Below are 25,860 nucleotides of genomic sequence, written 5' to 3'. Positions count from 1 at the left end.
GCAATCCCACTCCTGGGCATATATTGTGAAAAGACAAAATCTCTAACTCAAAAAAATACATGCACTCCAATGTTCATACAAGCATGATAAACAGCAAAAGTGTCCATCAACAGATGAATGGATAAAAATGTGATACGGCAACCCATGCCAGTATTCTTGTCTGGGAAATCCCATGGACAGAGGAGCCTGGTGGGCTACAGTCCATGGGGGTCACAAAGAGTTGGACAGGACTTAACTACTAAACAACAACTACTATACACACACACGAAGGAATATTACTTAGCCATAAAAAAGAAATACTGCCATTTGCAACAACATGAATGGACTTAGAAAATATCATAAGTGAAGTCAAAGACAAACATTATAATGATATCACTTATATGTAGAATCTAAAATATATGCAAATGAATTCATTTACAAAACAGACTCACAAACATAGAAAACAAACTTATGGTCACCAAAGGGAAAAGTGGGAGCAGGGCATGGGATAAATTAGGAGTTTCATTCCAATCCCAAAGAAAGGCAACGCCAAACAATGTTCAAATAAGCATACAATGTTCAAATAAGCATACAATTGCACTCATTTCACATGTTGGCAAATTATGCTCAAAATCCTTCAAGCTAGGCTATAGCAGTTCATGACCCAAGAACTTCCAGATGTACAAGCTGCATTTAGAAAAGACAGAGGAACCAGAGATCAAATTAGATCTGGTAGACAGAATGCCTGAAGAACTATGGACAGAGCTTTGTAACATTGTACAGGAGGTGGTGACCAAAACCATTCTCAAAAAAAAGATATGCAAGAAGACAAAGTGGTAGTCTGAGGAGGCCTTACAAATAGCTGAGAAAAGAAGAGAAGCTAAAGGCAAATGAGAAAGCAAAAGATATACCCAACTGAATGCAGAGTTCCAAAGAAAAGCAAGGAGAGAGAAGAAAGCCTGAGTGATCAATGCAAAGAAATAAAGGAAAATATTAGAATGGGAGATTAGAGATACCAAGGGAACATTTCATACAAAGATGGGCACAATTAAGGAGAGAAACAGCAAGGACCTAACAGAAGAAGAAGAGATTAAGAAGAAATGGCAAAAATACACAGAAGAACTGTACAAAAATGACAGTTAATGACCCGGATAATCATGATGGTGTGGTCACTCACCTGGAGTGTGAAGTCAAGTTGGCCTTAGGAAGCACTACTACAAACAAAGCTAGTGGAGGTGATGGAATTCCAGCTGAGCTATTTCAAATTCTAAAAGATGATGCTGTGAAAGTGCTCTACTCAATATGCCAGCAAATCTGTAAAATTCAGCAGTGGCCACAGGACTGGAAAAGGTCAGTTTTCATTCCAATCCCAAAGAAGGGCAATGCCAAAGAATATTCAAATTACCACACAATTGCACTCATTTCACAAGCTAGCAAGGTAAAGCTCAAAACCCTTCAAGCTAGGCTTCAACAGTATGTGAACCAAGACCTTCCAGATGTACAAACTAGATTTAGAAAAGGCAGAGGAACCAGAGATCAAATTGCCAACATTTGCTGGATCATAGCAAAATCAAGGGAATTCCAAAAAATCTTATCTACTTCTGCTTCATTGACCATGCCTTTGACTGTCTCGATCACAACAAACTGTGGAAAATTCTTAGAGATGGGAATACCCAACTATTTTACCTACCTTCTGAGAAACCTGTATGCAGGACAAGAAGCAACAGTTAATATTATACATGGAACAATGGACTGGTTCAAAATTGGGAAAAGAGTAACTTAAGGCTATATATTGTCACCTTGCTTATTTAACTTATATGCAGAGTACATCATGCTAGGCTAGATGAATCACAAGTGGAATCAAGATTGCCAGGAGATATCAATAATTTCAGATATGCAGATGATAGAAAGCAAAGAGGAACTACAGAGTCTCTAGATGAAGGTGAAAGGGGATAGTGAAAAAGCTAGCTTAAAACTTAACATTCAAAAAACTAAGATCATGGCATCTGGTCCCATCACTTCATGGCAAATAGATGGGGACAAAGTGGAAACAGTGTCAGATTTTATTTTCTTGGGCTCCAAAATCCTGTGGTTGATTACTGCAGCCATGAAATTAAAAGACATTTGCTCCTTAGAAGAAAGCTATGACCAACCTAGACAGTGTATTGAAAAGCAGAGACATCACTTTGCCAGCGAAGGTCCATATAGTCAAAGCTATGGTTTTTCCAGTAGTCATGAATGGATATAAGAGCTGGACCATAAAGAAGGCTGAGCACTGAAGAATTGATGCTTTTGAAGTGTGGTACTGGAGAAAACTCTTGAGAGTCCCCTGGATAGCAAGGAGATCATACCAGTCAATCCTAAAGGAAATCAACCTTGAATATTCATTGGAAGGACTGATGTTGAAACTGAAGCTCTAATTATTTTGGCCACCTGATCGGAAGCAGTTCATGCGGTCACAGAGAGTCGAACACAACTTGGTGACTGAACAATAACAGCAATGGGATTCACAGATACACATGCTATTATATATAAAATAGACAAACAAAGATTCACTGTATAGCATGGAAAACTATTCAATGTCTTGTAACAAACTATAATGGAAAAAATTTTTAAAACAAAAAATCTGAATCACTTTGCTGTACACCTGGAATTAACAAGATTGTAAATCAGCTATTCTTCAAGAAAACATATAGTCAGTTACTACCTAAGGAATATGAAAAAAAAAGAAAAAGCAAACTCCAACATTATTACTTATTTGTTTAGAACAGAAAGGAAGTTTCCAGCTGCTGCATTTCTGAACCTTTTATAAAATTTCATTTGAAGTGTTCTCTATTGTGAGATGTTTGACATATTAAACCTATAAATGTCAGACAAATAATGATCGATGGTGACAGTAACTCTCAGTTGTATGTTAAAGGGAGACAACTAGTGTTAGGAGACCTGGTGTCTACTTATTTGTGTTAATCTGTGCTATTTTTGTGTGCTTGTCAAAGACCCACTATTTCTGTGTAATTACTACTCTGCGCCTCCCTTCCTTCTATGGACTATAACACAGACATGGTAATTTCAACTTACCTTTGCTCACAGCAGAAAGAAGTTAGAATTTCCAAGGAATTGTACGTTAAAAGCAAATTTATTTGTAATTGAGACTTTGAGTCTCCAAGTATTAACTAAAATAAAAATAAAGCCTGTACAATATTCAAGCATAATTATTTGCCATAAAATAATGAGCATTTTATCCTTTTAAATTCCTTAGATTTAATTTGACCTCTGTCATCACCTTTATATTAAACCTTTATTGTCTAAAGAACAGTCTGAGTGGGAAGAGTGGTAGGGGACAAAACACAGATCATGAGAATGGGCTAACATAGAAGCTACAAATCTGGAATAATATTGTGTTCTTCCTGTCTGAGTGGGGGTCTCTGGCTTGATATAAGACATACTAGGTGTTTTCATTTAACATGGGGAGGTGGGGGCAAAGGTCATGCCATGAGATCTTCAAAATGAAATTAATTTAGATACACATAACAGTTTTTCTCAGAACAGCTATGCAGGGTGATTAGATGGAGAAGGAAGATGAGGAGTTTCCAGTAATGGCCCTGAATCTCTCAGGAGTAGCACTCCAATTCCATATCAAAGTTACTGCCTCCAGGAAGGCCACCAACGCAGAGAAGGGGAGTTTCCCTTGAGTGAGGTTCTAGAAAGGACACCCTGAGACCTCTCACGGTTCTTCTGATATCACAGCTGAGACGCACCAGTCATGCAGCTCTGGGAATTATGAATTATTTTTCCTCTGGGAAAAACCACACAATAACTCGTTTAATTTGTTGTGAGCCAGTCATACTGATAGCATTCCACATCCAGGCCTCTCAACAGCTACAGAGTGACCGAGAAATGCAAACAAAACATATTGAGACTGTGAATACAGTGTCAGCCAACCAATCTTTCTTGGTCAAAAGTCCTGCGGGCACTATGGGAAGAATGTTGGCCAAGTATAAGCAGTGGATCTTCTGACCCGTGAATCCTTAGGGCATGTCACCTATTTTAGCCTCCTCTGGTCATGTTCTTTACCACAGTCTAACCTTTGGTTTGGCTCTTTTCCAGTCAAGAGCCAGCCTGAAGCCAGATCATGGTGATCCGGTATCTAAGTGTCCGTCCTGAACTATGCCTGCAGCGCATGTGTTGTCAAGTGCAGCCCTGTGTGCAGCTCTGGAGACGCTCACGAGCATGTGGAAGCCCTAGCCGCCAAGAGATGGAGCGCCCACTGTGTGTGAGGTTTGTTACAGATGGCTGCTCCCCTCTTCGCAGAGTTAGCGGGAGCTCCGCTGAGTCAGAGTTTCAAAAACAATGACGAGCTCAACTGAGCAAGGACCTAGACTCAGAGCAGATGTTTCCAAGTTTTAACAAAACAAAATCTCAGCAGGTTTTAATGTAATTCAAACAGTAGTCAGTCAAAGATTTTGGCACACAAAGCAGGTTGGTGGCTGTCTTCCCCTCACTTGTTCTAGTAGACCATAGCTGTGGAATTCACTGAAATGAGCTCATTGTTCTCTGCTGAGACAGAAAGCCCTTCTTGCTATTAAAAACCCAGTGAAGGGGGAATGTTAGCGTTTAATGGGCACAGAGTTTTCAGTTGGGGAAAATAAAAGTTCTGGAGGTGGATGGTGTGATGGTTGCACAACAATGCCAACGCCCATAATGCAGCAGCCCTATCACCTAGAAATAGCCAATTTTACATATGCTTTGCCACACACACACACACACAAATACTTTAGTGAAAACTGTAGGCAGGCAGGTTTTGGGAGTGGGGAAATAGAGTTTTCAATATTGAACATGGAAGAACTGTTCTTTTTTTTCTCTCAAGACCTTTTCTTTCTGGTATACATTAGGAAGTTCAGAATAGAGAACTGAAAGCAGAACCGGGAACCTAAAAAATAAGAAAAATTCTAAATAATCCAAATGAATAAAGCTTTCTTAATTAAATAGTAGCGACAAGGTTTTCTGAGAATGTTTTACAGGGAAGGAATTTAACTTCCCAAACCAACAAAAAGCCATCCAAAGCACACATGTTCACTAAACTAGGCGAACTGGTTTAGGATCTGTTTTGATGAAGCAGTTTACCTTGGGAAGATAGCTATCAAGTAAGATCCAGGATATCTGAAAGGGAACAAGTCATATTTGAAAACTGGAAAACGGTACTCAAGACTGAAAATATCTGTATAATGGATCTGAAACCACATGAAGAATTGGTGTCACACACTACCCTCATTAAAGAGCTGCATCAAGTTTAGGATTGATTTTTCAACTCTTTAGCCCACTGACAGTACTCTAATCCCTTGTTTGAACTGTGAAGGAATGGGTTGTTTGATATGCAGCCTATAAACTGCTGTGGTGAATGAGGCTTCTCCAGGCAAAGTGATTATCAAGCCAATGGCATAAGGAACTAGAGTACAGCTCCTTTGGGCCTCAAGAGGGAACAGAATTGTGTCTAATTACAAGGTCTACATTGGGGCAGGAGGGAGTAGTATGTTCAAGCCTAGATTAATTACGACAGGTGACTGACTGCCCTACCCTCCTCAAGACCAACAACACTCCAAAAGACAGAGGATTATAGCACAAATACCTCTGAGTGATGCAGTTCTCATCCGCAAATCCTAACCTTACGACTCAGTTGTCCATCTAGAGTACAAGCTGGGAGGACAGACAGCACAGAGCTGCTCACGCCTTTGAAGGAAAATGGCCACTATGAATGGGTTGATGTGGCTCTTCCATGTATTATTCCTTCAAAAGGTAGAAGGAACCATTTTTATTCTCAAGTCCCTCAGACACAACTGGATAAAACTCAGAACACAGACAAACAGCCTTGGCAGGGAAATGCATTTCTAGAAGCCAAGACTGAAGTAGCTCCTTTGCAATTAGAGGCCTAAAGGCCAGAAGCATAGAGGTACCTTTTCTGATTAAGGCAAGGAAGAAAGTACTTTTTGAGGGTGGGGAGGGGGAAACTGTGAAGGTGTTCAGGGATGGCATGCAGAGGGAATCAAGGTTCATACATTTACTGTATTCATGTATCTATAGACAATTCTTTATCAAAAAGGTGGGGAGGAAGTTCATAAGGATACTTACACTGAATAAACTAAAAGTCAAAGGGATATATTTCTCAATTTGAATAACTCTTTAGTCTGACTCATAGCAGACTCTATGACTCTAAATAAAAAATCACTATGAGAAATGTAGACAATCTTTTATCTATACCTGAAAATACAAAATTAAAATGTCCTCACAGAATTTTGACATTGCTAAAAAAACACATCTGTAGGCTTTTAGGCATCGTCTGTAGCTCCAAGTCTGAAAAACACTTCTCTAGTGTAAAACTTTGCAGCTAGTGGTCCTAATCTAAATATTAAAAAATAGCTGCCTGGGGGCCTGGTTCATAAAAAATGCATATGATAAATTTCTCTTTTTGATAAAGTAGCAATTCCATTTCAGCACTTTAAATGTCTGGCCCATGGTAGGTGCTTATTATAAGTTTATTAAAGGACCCCCACGCCTATTGTCAAATTAATCTTTGACAAACGAGGCAAGGGTATACAAGAAAAGACAGTCTCTTCAGCAGGGGATGTTAGGAAAGTTGGACAGCTTCATGTAAATAAACCAATGAAGTTAGGACACACCCTCTCACCATACACAAAAATAAACTCAAGATGGCTTAAAGACATAAATATAAGACATGATACCATAAGACTCTTAGAAGAGAACATAGGCAAAACATTCTCTGATGTAAATCTTACCAATATTTTCTAAGGCCATTCTCCCAAGGCAATAGATATAAAAGCAAAAATTAAAGGAGCTAATTAAACTTGCAAGCTTTTGCACAGCAAAGGAAAATATACACAAGGAAAAAAAAAAAAAAAAAGACAACCCATGGACTGGGAGAAAATATTGGTAAATAACATGACCAACAAGAGCTTACTTTCCAAAATATACAAACAGTTCATACAGTTCAACAACAATAAAAACAAACATCCCAATTGAAAAATGGGCAGAAGACCTAATAGGCACTTCTTCAAAGAAGACATACAGATGACCCATAGGCAAGTGAAAAGATGCTCAACCATCAGTAATTATTAGAGAAATGCAAATCAAAGCCACAATGATGTCTTCCCTCACACCAGCCAGAATGTCCATTATTAAAACGTTTACAAATAACAAATGCTGTAGAGGATGTGGAGAAAAGAGAACCCTCCTACACTGTTGGTGGGAATGTAAGTTATTACACCCACTATGGAACAGTATGGAAGTTCCTTAAAAAACTGAAAACAGAGCTACCACATGATCCAGCAATCCCACTTGTGGGCATATATTCAGACAAAACTATAATTCAAAAAGATACATGCAACCCCTATGTTCATAACAGCACTATTCTCAATAGCCAAGACATGGAAACAACCTGGAGTATCTGTCAACAAATGAATAAAGAAGATGCAGCACATACATACAGTGGAATGCTGCTCCGCCATAAAAAATAAAATACTGCCATATGCAGCAGTGTGGATGGGATGATCATACTAAGTGAAATAAGTCAGAAGAAGAAAGGCAAATACCATATGATATCACTTATATGTGGAATCCACCATATGACACAAATGAATTTTACAAAACACAAATGGATTCACAGACATAGAGAAGTGACCTGAGGTTGCCAAGGGGACAAGCAGGGGAGGCATGAAGTGTGAGTTTGGGATTAGCAGATGCAAACTATTTTATATAGAATGGATAACAACAAAGTCCTACTGGAACACAGGGAACTATTAATATATTCAATACCCTATGATAAGCCATAATGAAAAAGAATGTGTATGAATAACAGAATCACCTTACTGTACAGCAGAAATTAGGGCAACATGTAAATCAACTATACTTCAATAAAAAAATTTAAAAATTTATTAAAGGAATAAACTGAGTCCATACTAATGCATTTCACTCTAAGACTTTTGATAGGCTGTGTGTGTGAGTGCTGAAGTTTTTCCTGCTGTTCCTCCCTTGTCTTTGACCTGGGAAGAAGTGGTCAAACCAACAGTTCAAACCAACTGCCAGCAGATTAGAGCCCCTGGTGAAGAGTGGCTATAGGCAGAGGATGCATACATCAAAGGCATGTCATATCCTCTGTGAACAGATACAAACCAGGGGAACCTTGCAGAAAGACTCGATAGCTAATACTGTAGGTAACTTAAAATGAAATTCCAACTTCCAACCCCCTTTTCAGGAGAAACAGGAGATGGAACACAATTGATAGATTAAAATTTTGAACTAAATAAGCCAATTCTTAATTACAGATAAAACATTAAGAAACCCAGAGGATAGACAGGTGTCCCCTAAGGACGTGGACCAATTTGTGAGAGGCTGGCCAGCATGGCTCATAGATGAACTCAGATCTTTTTATCACTGGTGGCTCCCTTTTTCTGGCAACAAAGATATTTTCCTGGGGAACTGTGCTTGTGTTAAAAAAAAAAAACAAAAAACAACCCTTGCTCCTTGATTTTCCACTGTGTCTGTAAAACTTGTGACACACTTATATTCAAGACTATTAAAGAGTTAAAGCAAAAACTATTAGGAATCTACCTATCTAGTACCAGCATTTTGGATTAATTTCTAGAAGATGAATTACATTTCTCTAAGGCCTATTTCTTCAATTGATTAAAATTAAACAACATCAGAAGTGAACCCTTAATATTTTGTGAATGAGAACATGAGGCTACCCAAACAAAAGGCTGAATGTCCTAGTCTGTATCCAAACTCCAGAGCTGAACATACGCTTCCTTGTGAGACTGGGAAATAGCTGTGAGGCTAACTGTCCCCAGTATTCTAATATTAGCTCAGCTGTTAAAGGCCTCAGAGAAGGGGCTAGGTAGATGTTCTTAGCCCCTGGAACTGTGCTTTCAGTGAGGCTTGGATCCATGCACATTCTATATATACTTTTTGGCTCTTGATACACACAAGGTACAATTATTTAAAAGGAGGGAAGAGAACACAAATAATGGAAGTTAGTTAAGAATGCAGATTCACTTATTGTAATTTTCCTGCAACCAGTAAAATAGGACCTTCAAATTATTTCCTTGTTGATTTTTCAATAAATATTACGGGTGTGTAACTACAAAGGGGTGAGGGTGGGGGAGGAAATGGAAGGAGAGAAGACACTCACCTAGTTCGGGTGCTTTGCTTAGCACAAATGCATAAGCCCAGAATTTGCTGACAGGTCCATTGTAAAAACCCTGGTCACAAACTGAATGCTTCAGGCCTTTGGTCATCACAGTGTACACCATATAAGCACCAGTTCGAAGAGCACCGAATATACTTCATAATGAAAAGAGAAAAGAAACAATATTCAGGAAAATAATTTCATGTCTGACATTAACCATCAGTAGAAGACTGCTGTTGGCAGAAATAGGCAGAACTGCACCACAATCATTTGCATTTACCCAGAAGCATTTAAAAATGTTTTGTTAACAAGAGCAAGAAAACTACTCAGAGTTTTATTCTGAAGGCCATGCCACTTCGCTCTTCACCCATGTTCCAAAACGAGGTCATAGAAAAGGGGACTAGATCCAGGGCAGGATCTCAAGAACTCCAATTACCTTAGTGTTTCAACTTGACAACTATCCCTTGGGGATGAGAGGGAATTGGCTGAAAACTTTTGGAATTATCTCAGTTCTGTCCCTTGTCCAATCATTCTCCAAATCCCCTGCCTCTGTTCCCTTGAATCTCGCTAATCCATTTTTTTATCACAGAAGCCAAAGGAAGAAGGCTGAGCTCTACTGCCAACCCTGCAGCCCACCCAGGTTCACTCCCTTGAGCTCCCAGAACTAGGCCCTGACACTGCGTCAACCCCGTTCTTCAGTGGCCTGTAATGTATCTGCCTCTGCATAGTCACAGGTGCTCCAAGGGCTGAAAAAGTGAGATCGTGGCTTGAGAAGTAAACTTACATGTGGACTTGTTATCACGGAACCGCTAAAGAAACGGGAGAGCTCTGCAGTGTGTTGAGCTCAGTGATGTGAGTGAAGTATGAAAGGACTTGTCAACTGGAACACACAGCCTCCAGCATGGTGTGAACCCCATAGACATGTGTCCCAGAGTTCACAAGCCACGTGCATGAGTGAAGGGAGAGCTGACTGATCACGGGAGAGATGTGTTTGCCCATCTTTTTTTCTGGCAGCATTCCCTTTTTAGGTTCCAAAGTCAGTGAGCATAGAAAACAAACTTACATTACCAAAGGGGAAAGGGGGTTGGGGGAAGTATAAATTAGGAGTTTGGGATTAGCTGACACACACACTACTATATAAAAAATAGATAAACAACAAGGTCCTACTGTGTAGCACAGGGAACTATATTCAGTATCTTATAATAAACCATAATGGAAAATATGAAAAAGAGCTACACACACACACACACACATATACATATATATGCATGTATAACTGAATCACTTTAGCATTTAAAATGTCTTCGTGTTGCTTGACTAAGTCATTCCACTCGGCTATCCAATCCACAAACATGCATCTGCTAGCGAGAACTAAAGGCCAGCTTTGCATAGAATAGAGGTGATGAAGTTCAATTCTTGGCAACTGCCTATTAATTAAGTGAGGACTCTATAAGCAGCTTCTCTAATAACATATGACCTACCTTAAACTGAGTTACTCTTTCCAACACATAATAGCATTCTGCATAGGATTATTGGTATGATTTTACAGTTGCAGATCCCTGTTTAATCCTTCAGTGTCTTCCTGCTGAACACAGAATGTAACCCCCAACTCCTTAACAGAAACTGCCAGACTCTGGATGGCCCCTCCTTCTTCACCCCTGCATCCTGCCACACTCTTCCTGCTCCTGTGAGCCAATCACTCCAACAAGTTCTGATCCTTCCAGTTTTCTGCCTTAGGACCTGTGCATATGCTATTTCCTCTTCTTGCGGAGCTTTTTTTCTGTGTTTACTTGAAGGCTGTTCTTCTCACTCTCTTATCTCAAAGAAATGTCCCCTCCTGGTGGAATGACCTAAAAGCCTTTAGAGTCAATAAACTTGTCCCAGTTTGAGACTAGGGAGTTGGATTTCATTGGTACTGTCAAATAATGGAGAACTTTCTGTCTTAACCTGAATTGATTATTACTGTTTTGTCTTTATTCCACCAGACAATGGCTAAATTTCATATGAAAAGTTGCCACCATCACCAAATTATTAGCAAACTGGGGACTGATTTGCTGCTGTGGAAGGTAGTACGCAAAACTGGATATGGCACGTCCACTGAGCCTACAGAGAGACATTCTGGTTGTCTATTCGGGGGCCAAGTCCCTTCCTCCTTCTCCATGTGAAAACTCTGATTTTGTCCAGGTTTTCCCAAATCACGATTGCCTCCAGGAAGGTGATCTTATCTTCAATTTAGGAGTAAACCCTAATTACCTAAGCAAGTTTTAGTAATCCCATTTCCCTTTCTCACAATGACTTGTTAGGATGGACAATGGCCCAATTCTAATCAATATGATGCAAGGAGAGAGCTGCTGGGGGCCTTCTGGGGAAAGTTTTCCTTGCTCATTACCACATACTACTTGGAAGAGCAGCAGACATCTGGCCACCAGGAGGAAGCTCCCTCGAGGATAAAGTTCAGTGAGAGAGTACCGCAAAGTATTCCTCCAAGGTGTGACTGACCTGCTGAATGCACCAAATCTTTCAGTGACTTGACCACAAGACTTCTTGGTTTGGGGCTAGAGCTTTCTTACTGTATAAGCCATTTGGAGTCCTGCTTTTTATTATTTAGACCCCAGAGCATCCTACTTTCAGGAAACTTCTGAACACTGGTTAACCTTTTGTGGCTATCAAATATGTCTTGGTCACAGATGCTGTTGGTGAACCACCGACTGTATCAGTTGGCTGGTTTTCATAGACAGATACGTCAGTGGGAGATACATCAGTGATTTCAATACCAGTTGAAAGCAAAGAAACACTCACTTGATGCACTTCCAAGATGTATCAGTCCCTGCTCCTGAAGCCCCAGATCAGTGACTTTTCTGAACAATCAACATTGTGGAGACCATGTCTTTCCCTGCTGAGCCCCGCCCAGCACACCCAGGAAGCAGAGCCCTTCCTCCACCACATTTTGCTGCTCGACTATGTGCCTCAGACATGATCATAGTAGATCCAAGGAAAGGAGTTTTGGAATAATGACTTTTTTAATCTTCCTAAGTTTCAAAAGTCACTGTAGTTTAACTATACCCAATATTCTAAGTATTGGCACAGCTATTCATTCTTTCATTTGTTAAATACTCATTGGCAATGTTCCAGGTGCCAGGGTGACAAGAATTGGTACGCTAACACTGGCTGCTGCTAGCAGTCCTGGAAGAGGAGGTGGCATTTGAGTTAGGGTTAAATAGGTATCCAGACTCTTAGGAGGGCACGAAGGGGAGGTCATTTCAGAGCACTGCAGAATTCAAAGTTTAGGTCTCACAGTGATCCACAATATTACTGGCAACAAGTCCATAGCTCATCTTATTGTCCCATGTCTGGACATGCGCCTCACCCCCTAAGCTCTGAACAATAAGGCTGACTCAAAACAGAGGACAGTACACTTTTCAGGGAAAACCTCAGTGCCAGCCGTCGGGCGCATGTGTCTGAGGGCAAAGGCGCTTTGTTGTGATGTAACAATGCCACTGCCAGGGAGCCATCAGGGAGCTGCTTGGCCAATGGGGTTATTGTTATTTGTGGGAAACCAGTACCTCTACCCCTAGCATATCTCAGCCACCGTGAGCTTTGGAACCAGGCAGCTTTCTGTTATAAGTGGGCACAGGGTTCTTAGGCTGGGAGACTTCACCAACATGTACTTTAAGGGAGGAGGCTTTTTCCCCTCCATAATTACATTATCTTGATATGATGCAAGAGACAAATATACAGCTTATGTCTGGCTATTCCCAGTCCTTACTCATACTCATGGCAGACAGTACTCTTAGCAATCTTGACACACTTTCCAGGCCACATGTCTGGATCACTTCGAGCCAATACCCATAGATTAGAGTTGCAAATTCCAATCACAGAGCTCTCATTAGTTTCATGACTAGACAAATTACTTAACCTCTCTCAGTCTTTATTCATCTGAATTAATACCTAATTTGTAAATTCTATAAATTTTATAGGACAATATAAGTAAGGTATTTAGTTAGCACACAGCCTCTCATATGTAGGTGCTGAATAAATTATTATACTATTATTTTTTTTACTATAATAAAAAAATTTTATTTTACTGCTGCTTTACTTCATCTGTCCTTCAGTGTTGAAAATCACTTTTAACTTTCTCCAGTTAAGACTAAATATCCTTAATTGAAATTATCCTAATTGAAAGTCAAGGAAATTGATAAATGTAGAATTTGATCGGCACTGATGATTATTCATGTTATTATGTGTTTTATTCTTAAGTGTTATGGGCATTTTCTAACAGGAAGAAGAGATTGTTGAGCTCCTGGTTCATGTGAAATTTATCTTTCGATCAGATGATAAAGATTGTAAATCTAGGGCTTCAAAGAGGCTAAGAGTATGGGCCATTGTATTTAAATGGGGGCATGTGACCACATACATCATCACACCCTTTTCCCAGCTGTAAAGTCACACCAGCATCCTTTTTTTTTTTTTTAAAGAAATACATTATTTTTCTTGCCTGAGTCTAGTTTTGATTATAACAGTTAAAGGAAGAGGGGAGAGCTCAGTGGAGGTAGATGTTCCCGTCCTGTGTCAGCTGCTGGGTCCTATTAGACACATTGCTGGAAGATCGGGAAGTAACCACAGCCCTGATTAACTAAGGTGCTTCTTCTCAATCAGATGTTCCAGATTTCTGACCCAGAAGAAGCCTGTTTCATCATCATCACCATTTGCCACAGCATGTACTCAAGGAGGTGCCAGGAATGCCCACTGGACTCCTGCTGTGACTCTCCGGGGATGAAGATGGAACCTTCTATTTTGTACTGTACACACATTTCTGCATTGCCTGATTACTGGAAAGCAAGTTGGTATTAGACGGACAATTTAAAAAATACATTTTAAAATAGGCACCTACTTACAACTGATACGCTGAATAATCATGATGACACTAGCTTGCAATTTCTTAGAGACTGAGATACAACACTAATCCCTGATCTGCCCGTGGATGACGCACAGCACTGGTGAAGAAAGACTGACTCATTTATTGAACCAACATCTATGTCATCGGCATCCACCAAGTATCAGACATTATAATCCACTGGGGCAGGGAGAGACTCTCTACAGCTCATTATAAGTGGTAATAAACATATATTATATAAACAACTTTCAAATTCTGACAGAAACAACTCATGGCATAAACACTGGGGTCCCTTCTAAAAAAGCTTGAGCAATATGGCTAATCTTTCAAAACTACGCGGTGATCATGAGGTCTGACTATGTATTTACCTGAGAAAAAGTTGAATAACTGTATTCTAATCTTCCAATTTTAGTGCCTTCTGGAAGTCAAAAATGGAATATCTCAGTAATGACTATAAGAATTCCAGAATTCTACCCTGAGAATAAAGAGCCATGAGTATAAATCATCAATAATACTTTCAATTATTTCTGCATGAACACTAAGAGTTGATAAAACCAGTTTTGCATTGCATCCTTCTCGGCCCTCAACTTAAATGTATTTAGGGATCAAAACAAGGTTTCTCAAAGATTTTTTATTCTACAGTGCCAACCACACTGGTCTCCCTTCCTCTGCCCCCTACCCCCTGCTAACTCAATAACCAAAGGTGCAATCCCTTCCAGTATTGACCAACAAAAATGTTTCATTACACTTGTATCTTGTCATCAGAAAAAAAAAAAAAATTTACGAGATCTTATCAGTTGTCAAAAAATGGGGATGGCTGATCTAACAGTAGCAAGTCTGTAAACATGGGCGAGGCCACTGATTTCCCCAATAACAAACTTTAACTCCATTAGACTGTCATAAAGCGAAGTGAAGTCGCTTAGTCATGTCCGACTCTTTGAGACCCCTGGACTGCAGCCCTCCAGGCTCCTCTGTCCAAGGGATTTTCCAGGCAATAGTACTAGAGTGGATTGCCATTTCCTTCTCCAGGGGATCTTCCCGACCCAGGGATCGAACCCGGGTCTCCCACATTGTAGGCAGATGCTTTACCGTCTGAGCCACACTCTGACAACTGTCCTAGACTCTGACAGTTTCCAGAATAGGAAAAATATTCAATGATCCCCGAATATGTTAAAGCAAATCAATGAGAACCAAAATATTACAGTGCGTGTGACAGGGAATGAAGGCATCTCCACATCGGTATCTTGTCTTTTTCGACAACCCCCCTTTCCACACTTGAGGACACATATCTGTAATAGAGAATGTCTCCTTTTGTTTGGTCTAGACTGTTCCTTGCTACAAACATATTTTCCAATAATAATATAACAAGTCAAAGTCTGAAGCTTTTTTTTTTTTTTTGTCCAATAAACAGGCAGTAAAATGGGGATGTATTGGATTGACCAAAAAGTTCCTTCATATTTTTCTGTACGATACTATGGAAAAAAACAGAATGAACTTTTCGCCAACCCCACACAATGTAGATTTTAAAAATTTATTTTCTCTACTCCTCCTTCACTAACAATTCAGAGTGCACAATTTCACTTTTTACTGAGTGGTCATTTATAGCTGTGACTGATTGCTCTTGGATATTTAGTTGCATATCTCCATTAGAAAGTTTGAAGTTTCTTGTGGATCAAGAAAGTCGATGTTAAAACTGCATAATGTAATGAATATATATATATATTTCTTCTTAAAAAAGAAATGCAAAAGACAGCAAAGTAGTTGTCTGAGGAGGCCTTAAAAACAGCTGAGAAAAGAAGAGAAGTAAAAGGCAAAGGAGAAAGGGAAAGATATTCCCAACTCAATGCAGAGTTCCAGAGAATAGCAAGGAGAGAAAAGACTTCTGAAGCAAACAATGCAAAGAAATAGGGTAGAACAACAGAATGGGAAAGACTTGTGATCTCTTCAAGAAAATTAGAGATACCAAGGGAAAGTTTCATGCAAAGATTGGCACAATAAAGGACAAAAATGTCAAGTACCAAAGAGAAGCAGAAGATATTAAGAAGACATGGCAAGAATACACAGAACTGTACAAAAAAGCACTTAATGACCCAGATAACCTCGATGGTGTGGTCACTCACTAAGGGCCAGACATCCTGGAGTGCAAAGTCAAGTAAGCCTTAGGAAGTATCACTATGAACAAAGCTAGTGGAGATGATGGAATTCCAGCTGAGCTATTTCAAATTCTAAATGATGATGTTGTTACAGTGCTTCACTCAATATGCCAGTAAATTTGACAAACACAGCAATGGCCACAGGACTGGAAAAGGTCAGTTTTCATTCCAATCCCAAAGAGAGGCAATGCCAAAAAATGTTCAAACTACTGTACAATTGCACTCATTTCACATGCCAGCAAGATTATGTTCAAAATCCTTCAAGCAGGGCTTCAGCCATACGTGAACCAAGACTCCAGATGTACAAGCTAGATTTAGAAAAGGCAGAGGAACCAGAGATCAAATCGACAACATATGCTGGATGATAGAAAGAGCAAGGGAATTAAAAAAACAAAAAACAAAAAACAAACCATCTACTTCTGCTTCATTGACTATGCTAAAGCCTTTGACTGTGTGGATCACAACAAATTGTGGAATAGTCTTAAAGAGATGGGAATACCTACCTCCTGAGAAACCTGTATGCAGGACAAGAAGCAGTAGTTAGAACTAGACATGGAATAACAAACCGGTTCAAAATTGGGAAAGGAATAAGTCCAAGCTGTATATTTGTCACTCTGCTTATTTAAGTTATATACAGAGTGCATCATGTGAAATGCTGAGCTGGATGACTCAGCAGCTGGAATCAAGATTGCTGGGGAAAATATCAACAACCTCAGATATGCAGATGATACCATTTTAATGTCATAAAGTAAAGAGGGACTAAGGAGCCTCTTGATGAAGGTGAAAGAGGAGACTGAAAGGCTGGCTTAAAACTCAACATTCAAAAACAAGATCATGGAGTCCAGTCCCATCACTTCATGGCAAAAAAGATGGGGAAAATGTGGAAACAGTGTCAGATTTCATTTTCTTGGGCTGCAAAATCAACACCAATGGTGACTGTAGCCATGAAATTAAGACACTTGCTCCTTGGAAGAATAGCTATGACAAACCTAGACAGTGCATTAAAAAGCAGAGACATCGCTTTGCAGACATAGGTCCGTATAGTCCAAGCTATGATTTTTCCAGTAATCATGTATGGACTATAAAGAAGGCTGAACACCAAAGAATTGATGCTTTTGGAGAGTAGTGCTGGAGAAGGCTTCCAAGAGTCCCTTGGACAGCAAGGAACTAATCCAGTCAATCCTAAAGCAAATCAACCTCTTAATCTCTTTTGGAATATTCCAAAATTAACTAGAACAGCAATAAAAACTCCAGTGCAAGACAAATAGCACTGACCCATTAATTCCATTGCACAGTCTTAACCAGAGTTTGCAACTGAATATTCTATTGGAAGGACTGATGCTGAAGCTCTAATAGTTTGGCCACCTGACTCGAAGAGCTGACTCATTAGAAAAGACCCTGATGCTGGGAAAGACTGAGGGCAAGAGGAGAAGGGGACGACAGAGGATGAGATGGTTGGATAGTATCACTGACTCAATGGACATGAGTTTGAGCAAACTCCAGGAGATAGTGAAGGACAGGGAAGCCTGGGATGCTGCAAGTCCATGGAGTCGCAAAGCATCAAACACAACATAGCAACTGAACAACATATATATATTCATCAAAATTGAAAATATACACATCTTTTGAAACCTAGCCATTTGGGACAACATGGGTGGACCTTGAAGAGGTTATTAGGTAAGTGAAAAAAGTCAGACTGACAAATTCCATATAGTTTCACTCATATGTGGAATATGAGAAAACTAATAAACTGCTGCTGCTGCTGCTGCTAAGTCGCTTCAGTCATGTCCAACTCTGTGTGACCCCAGAGACGGCAGCCCACCAGGCTCCCCCGTCCCTGGGATTCTCCAGGCAAGAACACTGGAGTGGGTTGCCATTCCCTTCTCCAATGCATGAAAGTGAAAAGTGAAAGTGAAGTCGCTCAGTCGTGTCTGACTCTTAGCGACCCCATGGACTGCAGCCCACCAGGCTCCTACGTCCATGGGATTTTCCAGGCAAGAGTACTGGAGTGGGGTGCCATTGCCTTCTCCGATGTAGAATATGAGAATACTAATAAACTAACAACAAAATAAATGCATAAGCCAAACCAAACAAAAAAACATGTAGATGCAGAAGAGAGAGGGTATTGATTACCAGAGAGCAAAATGGGTAAAGGGGATCTACGCTATGGTAACAGATACTAGAAGTTTGCTGGTGAGCAAGCTATAAGGTAGACAGAAGTAACAATGTTATGTTTTGATTGGGCTGGCCAAAAGGTTCATTTGGGGTTTTCTGTAACATCCTGTGGAATAAACCGAATGAATTTTTGGCCAACCCAGTACCAGTGGGCTTCCCTGCTGGCTCAGATGGTAAAGAATATGTCTGCTATGCAGGAGACTCAGGTTCAATCCCTGTATTAGGAAGATCCCTTGGAGAAGGGAATGGCAACCCACTCTAGCATTCTTGCCTGGAGAATCCCATGAACAGAGGAGCCTGGTGGGCTACAGTCTATGGGGTGGCAAAGAGTCTGACATGACTGAGCGATCAACAACTTTCGATACCCATAAAACTTGTAAAATATTATGAGCCAATGTTACTGCAATTTAAAAAATTGATTAAAAAAAAAAGATGGCTAAGACATAATATACACATCTCAATATAACTGACATGAAATGATTAAATTAATTACAATGAAAACAATATAGCAATAAAATATACCAGGTACATTTGCCTTAGGTGTTGACATAGAAGAGCTCCAGGATATGTGGTGATTAAGTGAAAAATATAAGGAACAGAACATTCTATAGGATGATCCAGGTTGTATACATTTAAAAAAGATTATACATACATAGACTGTGAGTTGTAAAAAAATATATGAAGGTAAGCCACATGAAACCAGCTTCAGTTCTGGCTGACAAGTACTTAACTAGATGGTGGCATAGTACTTCACATTTAAACAAATTTACTGAGTCCCTACATTATGAAATTTTATTTTCACAACAACTTCATGTGGTACCACTATGGTGTGGTATGTAACCTTCATGGTTACATAGACAAAGAGAGAAATAGGCATGGAGACGGCAGGGGACTGGCCTGAGATTACAGTTACTAAGTAGCAGAATCTTCTGACTATAGCTCCAGTCCTTTGCCCTTTACCCAGGCCTGACCCTTTACTTGCCAGTAGGCTTTCATTTAGTATAGTGATTCTCAAGTTGACTGGACATTACAATCACCAAGATGCATGCTAAAACAATTCTAATACCCAGGACCCATCTCATACCAATTCACTTGGCATCTTGGATGTGGAAGCACCGAGTGCTGGCTCTGAATTAAGGATGTCCTGGAGCCTTCACCCTGCAGACTGCCTTCCACTCCCTACTCCACAAGCCTTTGGATGAAGCCGTCCATGTAACTGATGAAGACAGATGCCTGTCTCTGAATCACTGCTGTCCTAGGTGAGAGCTCTTCTCCCTGAATTTCACCACTGATGGGATGTCATCTGACTCATGCTTGGGTGAGTGGAGACTTGCTCATGACTAAGGTTTATTGACTGTCACCAACATATGGAAAGAACAATGTGCTGATTCCTGGACTTTTAAGATGGGAACAATGAGATAAAGTCTTAGGATTAGTGACCCTAATTGAGTATGGCAGAAAATTAAAGAAAGAGACTTGAATGAACTAAAAAGAATCTGAAAATAAATGTGGGCATAGTAGAAATTAATGTTGAAGCAAAAAACTCACCAGAACTACAAAAGTGGTTACTTATCTTGTTTCTACAGAAAGCTTTGTTCCTTTGAGAAAACTCTTAATCTCTTTTGGAATATTCCCAAATTACTAGGCAATGGTAACTCCAGTGCCAAGACAAGTAGCATTGACCCATTAATCCCATTGCACAGTCTTAACTAGGGTTTGCAACTGCAAGAAGAAATCAAACTTTTTTTTCCACCTGAGAGATGATTAATGAAAATTTCATTGGGAGAGTACTTGAATATATATAGCATTCTTTGTATAAATGGTCTCTCCTCTAACCCAAAAACTGAAACAAAAAATAAAGAAAGTGAGGAGGGAAGAGAAAAGTAACTATGATGCTCAGCTTTCCACATCCTTAAAGCTGGGGACTAGGAATGTCTTTTAGGATTTGAGCCCTAAAATTACGTGAGATCATGCTTTACCCATAAGAAAGGGAGGAGACATAAGCCATAAGTTTCTGCTCTCTATGTGCCCAATTCCTTTTGTCGGGCTGTTCTAAAACTCCATTAGATCAATGGATGCATGAAATGAAAAAGAATTGCAACAAGAAAAAATGGCTGTGAGGAGGCCTTACAAATAACTGAGAAAAGAGGAGAAGCTAAAGGCAAAGGAGAAAAGGAAAGATACACCCATTTGAATGCAGAGTTCCAAAGAAAAGCAAGGAGAGATAAGAAAGACTTCTTAAGCAAACAATACAAAGAAATAGAGGAAAACAACAGAATGGGAAAGACTAGAGATCTCTTGAAGAAAATTAGAGATACCAAGGGAAAGTTTCATGCAAAGATGGACTCAATAAAGGACAGAAACAGCAAGGACCTAACAGAAGAAGAAGTGATTAAGAAGAGGTGGCAAGAATACACAAAAGAACTGTACAAAAAAGGTCTTAAAGACCTGGATAACCATGATGGTTGGGTCACTCACAGGGAGTGTGAAGTCAAGCAGGCCTTAGGAAGCATTACTACAAACAAAGCTAATGGAGGTGCTGGAATTCCAGTCGAGCTATTTCAAATCCTTACAAATGATGCTGTGAAAGTGCTGCTCTCAATATTCCAGCAAATCTGGAAAACTCAGCAGTGGCCACAGGACTGGAAAAGGTCAGTTTTCATTCTAATCCCAAAGAAAGGCAATGTCAAAGAATGCTCAAACTGCCAGACAATTGCACTCATTTCAATGCTAGCAAGGTAATGCTCAAAATCCTTCAAGCTAGGCTTCAACAGTATGTGAACAGAGAATTTCCAGACGTTCAAGCTAGATTTAGAAAAGGCAGAGGAACCAGCCTTTGCCAACATCCACTGGATCATCGAAAAAGCAAGAGAATTCCAGAAAAGCATCTACTTTTGCTTTATTGACTATGCCAAAGCCTTTGACTGTGTGGATCACAACAAATTGGATCAACATTCTTCAAGAGATGGGAATACCAGACCACCTGACCTGCTTCCTGAGAAACCTGTATGCAGGTCAAGAAGGAACAGTTAGAACCGGACACGGAACAACAGACTGGTTCCAAATTGCCCAGTCACAGCCAATATCAACAACAAAGTTAAGAGACTGCCTGATAAATGACTCAGCACTTGCAGCCATAAATTGAATCCATTTATCACTAAAGGTGAAGAATCAGTGATGAGTGGTTGAAGGAAAGAAAGAGAGATAAACATCAGTACAAATGTCTTGGGATAGGAATGCTACAAAGCATGAGAGGAGGAGGATGAAATCAGAACGTTTCTCTATAATATACTATATATAACTATATGTTATAGGATGTATCATGTTTTTATTCTTATTCAGTTGTTAAGTCACGTCCCATTCTTTGGGACCCCACAGACTGCAGCATGTCAGGCTTCCCTGTCCTTCACTATCCCCGCCAAATTTGCTCAAACTCATATCCATTGAGTCAGTGATGCCACCCAACCATCTCATACTCTGTAGTCCCCTTCTCCTCTTGCCTTCAATCTTTCCCATCATCAGGGTCTTTTCCAATGAGTCAGTTGTTTGCATCAGGTGGCCAAAGTATTGGAGCTTCAGCATCAATCCTTCCAGTGAATATTCAGGATGGATTTCCTTCAGGATTGACTGGTTTGATCTCTTTGCTGTCCAAGAAAGAGTCTTCTCCAGCACCACAATTTGAAAATATCATTTCTTCAGTGCTCAGCCTTCTTTATGGTCTTCATTATAGAATCATAATGAACTTGACCATTATCAACAAACCCTCTTAGTAGGTTCATAGAAATTTCAGATTAAGGAACCCATTGGTGTTGTTACATGTAAATATCAGAATTCATAATCCTTACTTGAATCCCGAGACAAGAATCTGGCATTCATCGTAAGTAAAATCATTGCACATATATACCTTTACAAAAATTAAATTTTATCAGATTGTTTCTACCTAGGTTTATTCATTTAAAAATACTACTACCTTTTTATTCCTCACAGTGTGAAAGTTCCTATGATCTGCTGACAAACACACAACATCAGTAGGAAAAAACAAAAACGTTCCTGTAGATTTAATCCATCCAGGCAGCTGATTTATTTCAAAAGAAGAAACAACTAATTCTTCCATCAGAATTGCTAAAGCTAAGAGAAAGGGACAATATCAATGGTTGGAGAGAATGGGGAGCAACTGGAATTTTCACATGCTGTTGGTGAGAACTTAAATTGGTACAAACTCTTTGGAAAACATTTAAGCCAAACCCTCTGACTGAGCAATTCCTCTCTTAAGTACAAACCGAGCAGAAATGCCAACATAGTACACACTGGTGCTGCTAAGTCGCTTCAGTCGTGTCCGACTCTGTGCGACCCCATAGACAGCAGCCCACCAGGCCCCTCCGTCCCTGGGATTCTCCAGGCAAGAACACTGGAGTGGGTTGCCAGTTCCTCCTCCAATGCATGAAAGTGAAAAGTGAAAGTGAAGTCGCTCAGTCGTGTCCGACTCTTAGCGACCCCCATGGACTGCAGCCCACCAGGCTCCTCCATCCCTGGGATTTTCCAGGCAAGAGTACTGGAGTGGGGTGCCATTGCCTTCTCCATAGTACACGCTAAAGGACAGGTATTCAAATGTTCACAACAGCATTATTCATAATATCTACATAGTAAAAACCAAATGTCAACCTACCATAGAGTAAAATAAATGAATCAATGAAGTACTATAGAGTAATAAGAACAAAGCAACAACTTCTACATGCAAAACATGGATGATTCTCACAAATGTAATGAATGAAAGAATCTGGACATGCAAGGATATACAGTGTGTGATCCTGTTCACGTGAAGTTCAAACACAGGCAAAGATTACTTTTGGAGAGGTAACAGTTGGGAAAGGGCACAGAGGGAAGCTTCCGAGGTGCTGGTAACGTTCTAAACTTTGACTGGGGTGGGGATTACACAAGTGAGTTCACTTTGTTAAAGAAAAAAAAATCGCGTTCTACATTAATCATTTGTGAATTTTTCTGAATATATATGAACATCTCAAATAAAAAGGCTTACAGAAAAAAAAAAAAAAAAAAAACTGATATGTGAACTGATGAAAAGGAGCCACTCTGGCCAAGACCTGGAGAAGAACACGACAGGGACAGGTGACAGCAGAGCGGAGTGAGCTGTGTGTGCTTGTGGTGTGAGGCTGGGAGGTGACAGAGGCAGGAGGGAAATGCGCTTCAGCACGTGGACAGAGCCCAGCACTGGTAGGGCCTTCGAGGGTTTCATATGTCACAGTGATAGTAAGATTAAAAATTAACAATGAACGTCATAAAATGTACTTCATTCTAACTGCACTGCATAGACACTGATGGATTTTAAGCAAGGGAGTGACACAATGTTGATATATGTTTTTAATGATCACTCAGACCACTGTGTGAAGAGTAGACTATAATACAATCACAGACAACCACAATAATTAATGTAACATTAACAGCTAATCATAGGGACTTCCCTGGTGGTCCAGTGGTTAAGACTCCGCCTTGCAATACAGGGGACTTGGGTTCGATCCCTGACTGGGTAACTAAGATCCCACATGTCTCAAAGAAACTAAGCCTGCAGGCTACAACTAGGGAGTTCACGAGCCCCAGCTGCATCACAAACGATCCATCGCGACTTAACGAAGATCCTGGGTGTTGCAGCTAGGACCTGACACAGCCAGATAAATAAATAAAATTTTTTAAAAAATAGATAATCATATATAATTAAGACTAATGTGTAATTATGAATAATATTAAATGATAATTTATCATTATGTAAGAAATCCACCAGGGAGAATGTTTAAAAGGATATTATATCTCTATTTCCAAATGAGAGAGGCAGTCACAGCAGACATGAACAGAAAGCAGCAGACAAATCTGTATACCTGAGAGGATGCCCTGGACCACTGTGAGTGGGGCCAAATAACAAGGAGGAAGACTAAGATTTCTGGCTTGATGAACAAGAATGGATAATGATGCCAGGTACTTAGCTAGAGAGGACTTGACCTAATAATTAACTTATCTGCATATTAATTAAGTCAGAGAGGAAATCCAGACCTCTGTTTAGGGACATAAAGACAGGAGATGCCTACCATATGCACATCTAAGTGAAGATGAAGTAGCTTTAGATGAAGGTAAGTTTGTAGTTTAGGGAAGAGATCAGGGCTGGACACTTCAGTTAAGAGTCATCTGATATTTAAACTTGGGCTGAATAAGGTGAGATCCCTTAGGGAGAGAACTGAAATAGAGGGGAAGAGAGCACCTGAGCCCTAGGACACTTTGACTTCCAGAGGTCAGAGCAGAGAGGTGCAACGGAGCACTGCTGCAGAGGGAGTGAGGAAGCTGCTGTAAGGTCCACTAGAGTGGTCACCTGAGCAGAGAGCTGCCTGCTGAGGGTGAAGGCAAAGCTTACTCCCTCCACTGAGCCTCGTAAATAGAACGCCATCAGGCCACCCTGATTGCAAAGTTTGATAAGCTTTATTAAAAAGATAAACAAATAATTACAGCATATAGACTTTAGAAAATTCAGAAAATACAGAGGAAAAGACCAATCATGATTCTATAAACATAACACAATGGTTATAATTTTTAATACCTTCCAGTCTTGTTCACTTTCCATTCATGGTTGAGCTTAGAGTACCTAAGCAGAGCAGCCTACCTAAGTACATTTCCAACTTATCATCAGCAATTTTCCCACGTTGCTACCCAGTTTTCCTGAACCCCCTATTTAATATCTGCATCATGATTCCACCGGATGTTTGCACTGTAACTTACCACTTCCTTCTTTCTTTCTTTCTTTCTATATTGCTTATTTAAGTGCCAATAATGCTGCCATAAACATCATTATACAGGAAGCCTCTCCTTGTTTGACTTTATTTCCTTGCAATATATTCCCCACGGTGAAATTTTGAGTTCAGGGTCTGGCTGTGAACATTTTCCATTAAACAGGTTCAGGTAGTGAGGCCAGATGGGGCAGCCAAGAGAGAAAATGCAGATGGATAATGGAACAGGAACTCAAGACTTGGCAAATCAGGTGTGCATGTTGAGCGGAGGGAGGTGGGGTGGAGAAACCAGAATTAGGGAGAGACCTCCCTCACAGGAAGTCATAGTGGAGGTCTGAGACACTGTTGGGGAGCGGCTGGTTTTGCCTCCCCTGGCTCTGCCAAGATGGCTTTTGGTTGACCAGGAAGCTGATTGTGATATAACGCGCCTGAGTGAATACTCCATGGTGCTGGAGAAAGTCTGTAGAAAGGCAGAGGCACAGTAAGAAATGCATGAGTAAGGATCAAGTGTGCTGGACTTGGCAGTCAGCCTGTCACCCCTGTAGGGCAGCTTACCACACACTGAACATCTTCTGAGTCTTTTGCTGTTCTATTGCTGGTGTGTGTGTAGGGCTATGTGTGTGTGTGTGTAGTGGGGAGTTATCTAGATTTCGGGTTAGGGGACAGGGTGATGTC

The 25,860-nt window shown here is 40.2% G+C and overlaps 1 protein-coding gene and 1 long non-coding RNA gene across 3 annotated transcripts in view; one reads left to right on the top strand and one right to left on the bottom strand.

Moving 5' to 3' along the window:
* Positions 1-14,036, top strand: part of LOC112586235 — a 53,138-nt gene extending 39,102 nt beyond the window's left edge. For both annotated transcript variants that reach the window (XR_006552440.2, XR_006641285.1), the window contains exons 3-4: positions 4,087-4,257; positions 13,835-14,036. This is a non-coding gene — a long non-coding RNA (uncharacterized LOC112586235). The remainder of the gene's footprint in view (positions 1-4,086; positions 4,258-13,834) is intronic.
* Positions 1-25,860, bottom strand: part of ELOVL6 (ELOVL fatty acid elongase 6) — a 132,943-nt gene that overhangs the window by 5,643 nt on the left and 101,440 nt on the right. Inside the window, exon 4 of the mRNA XM_006076909.4 lies at positions 9,182-9,333. Within this exon, the coding sequence (XP_006076971.1) occupies positions 9,182-9,333 (152 nt within the window). The remainder of the gene's footprint in view (positions 1-9,181; positions 9,334-25,860) is intronic.

The sequence above is a fragment of the Bubalus bubalis genome, chromosome 7 (assembly GCF_019923935.1).
Source record: "Bubalus bubalis isolate 160015118507 breed Murrah chromosome 7, NDDB_SH_1, whole genome shotgun sequence".
NCBI classification, from domain to species: domain Eukaryota; kingdom Metazoa; phylum Chordata; class Mammalia; order Artiodactyla; family Bovidae; genus Bubalus; species Bubalus bubalis.
Note: the sequence above shows the minus strand (reverse complement) of the source record. Positions and strands in the feature narration are given on the sequence as shown.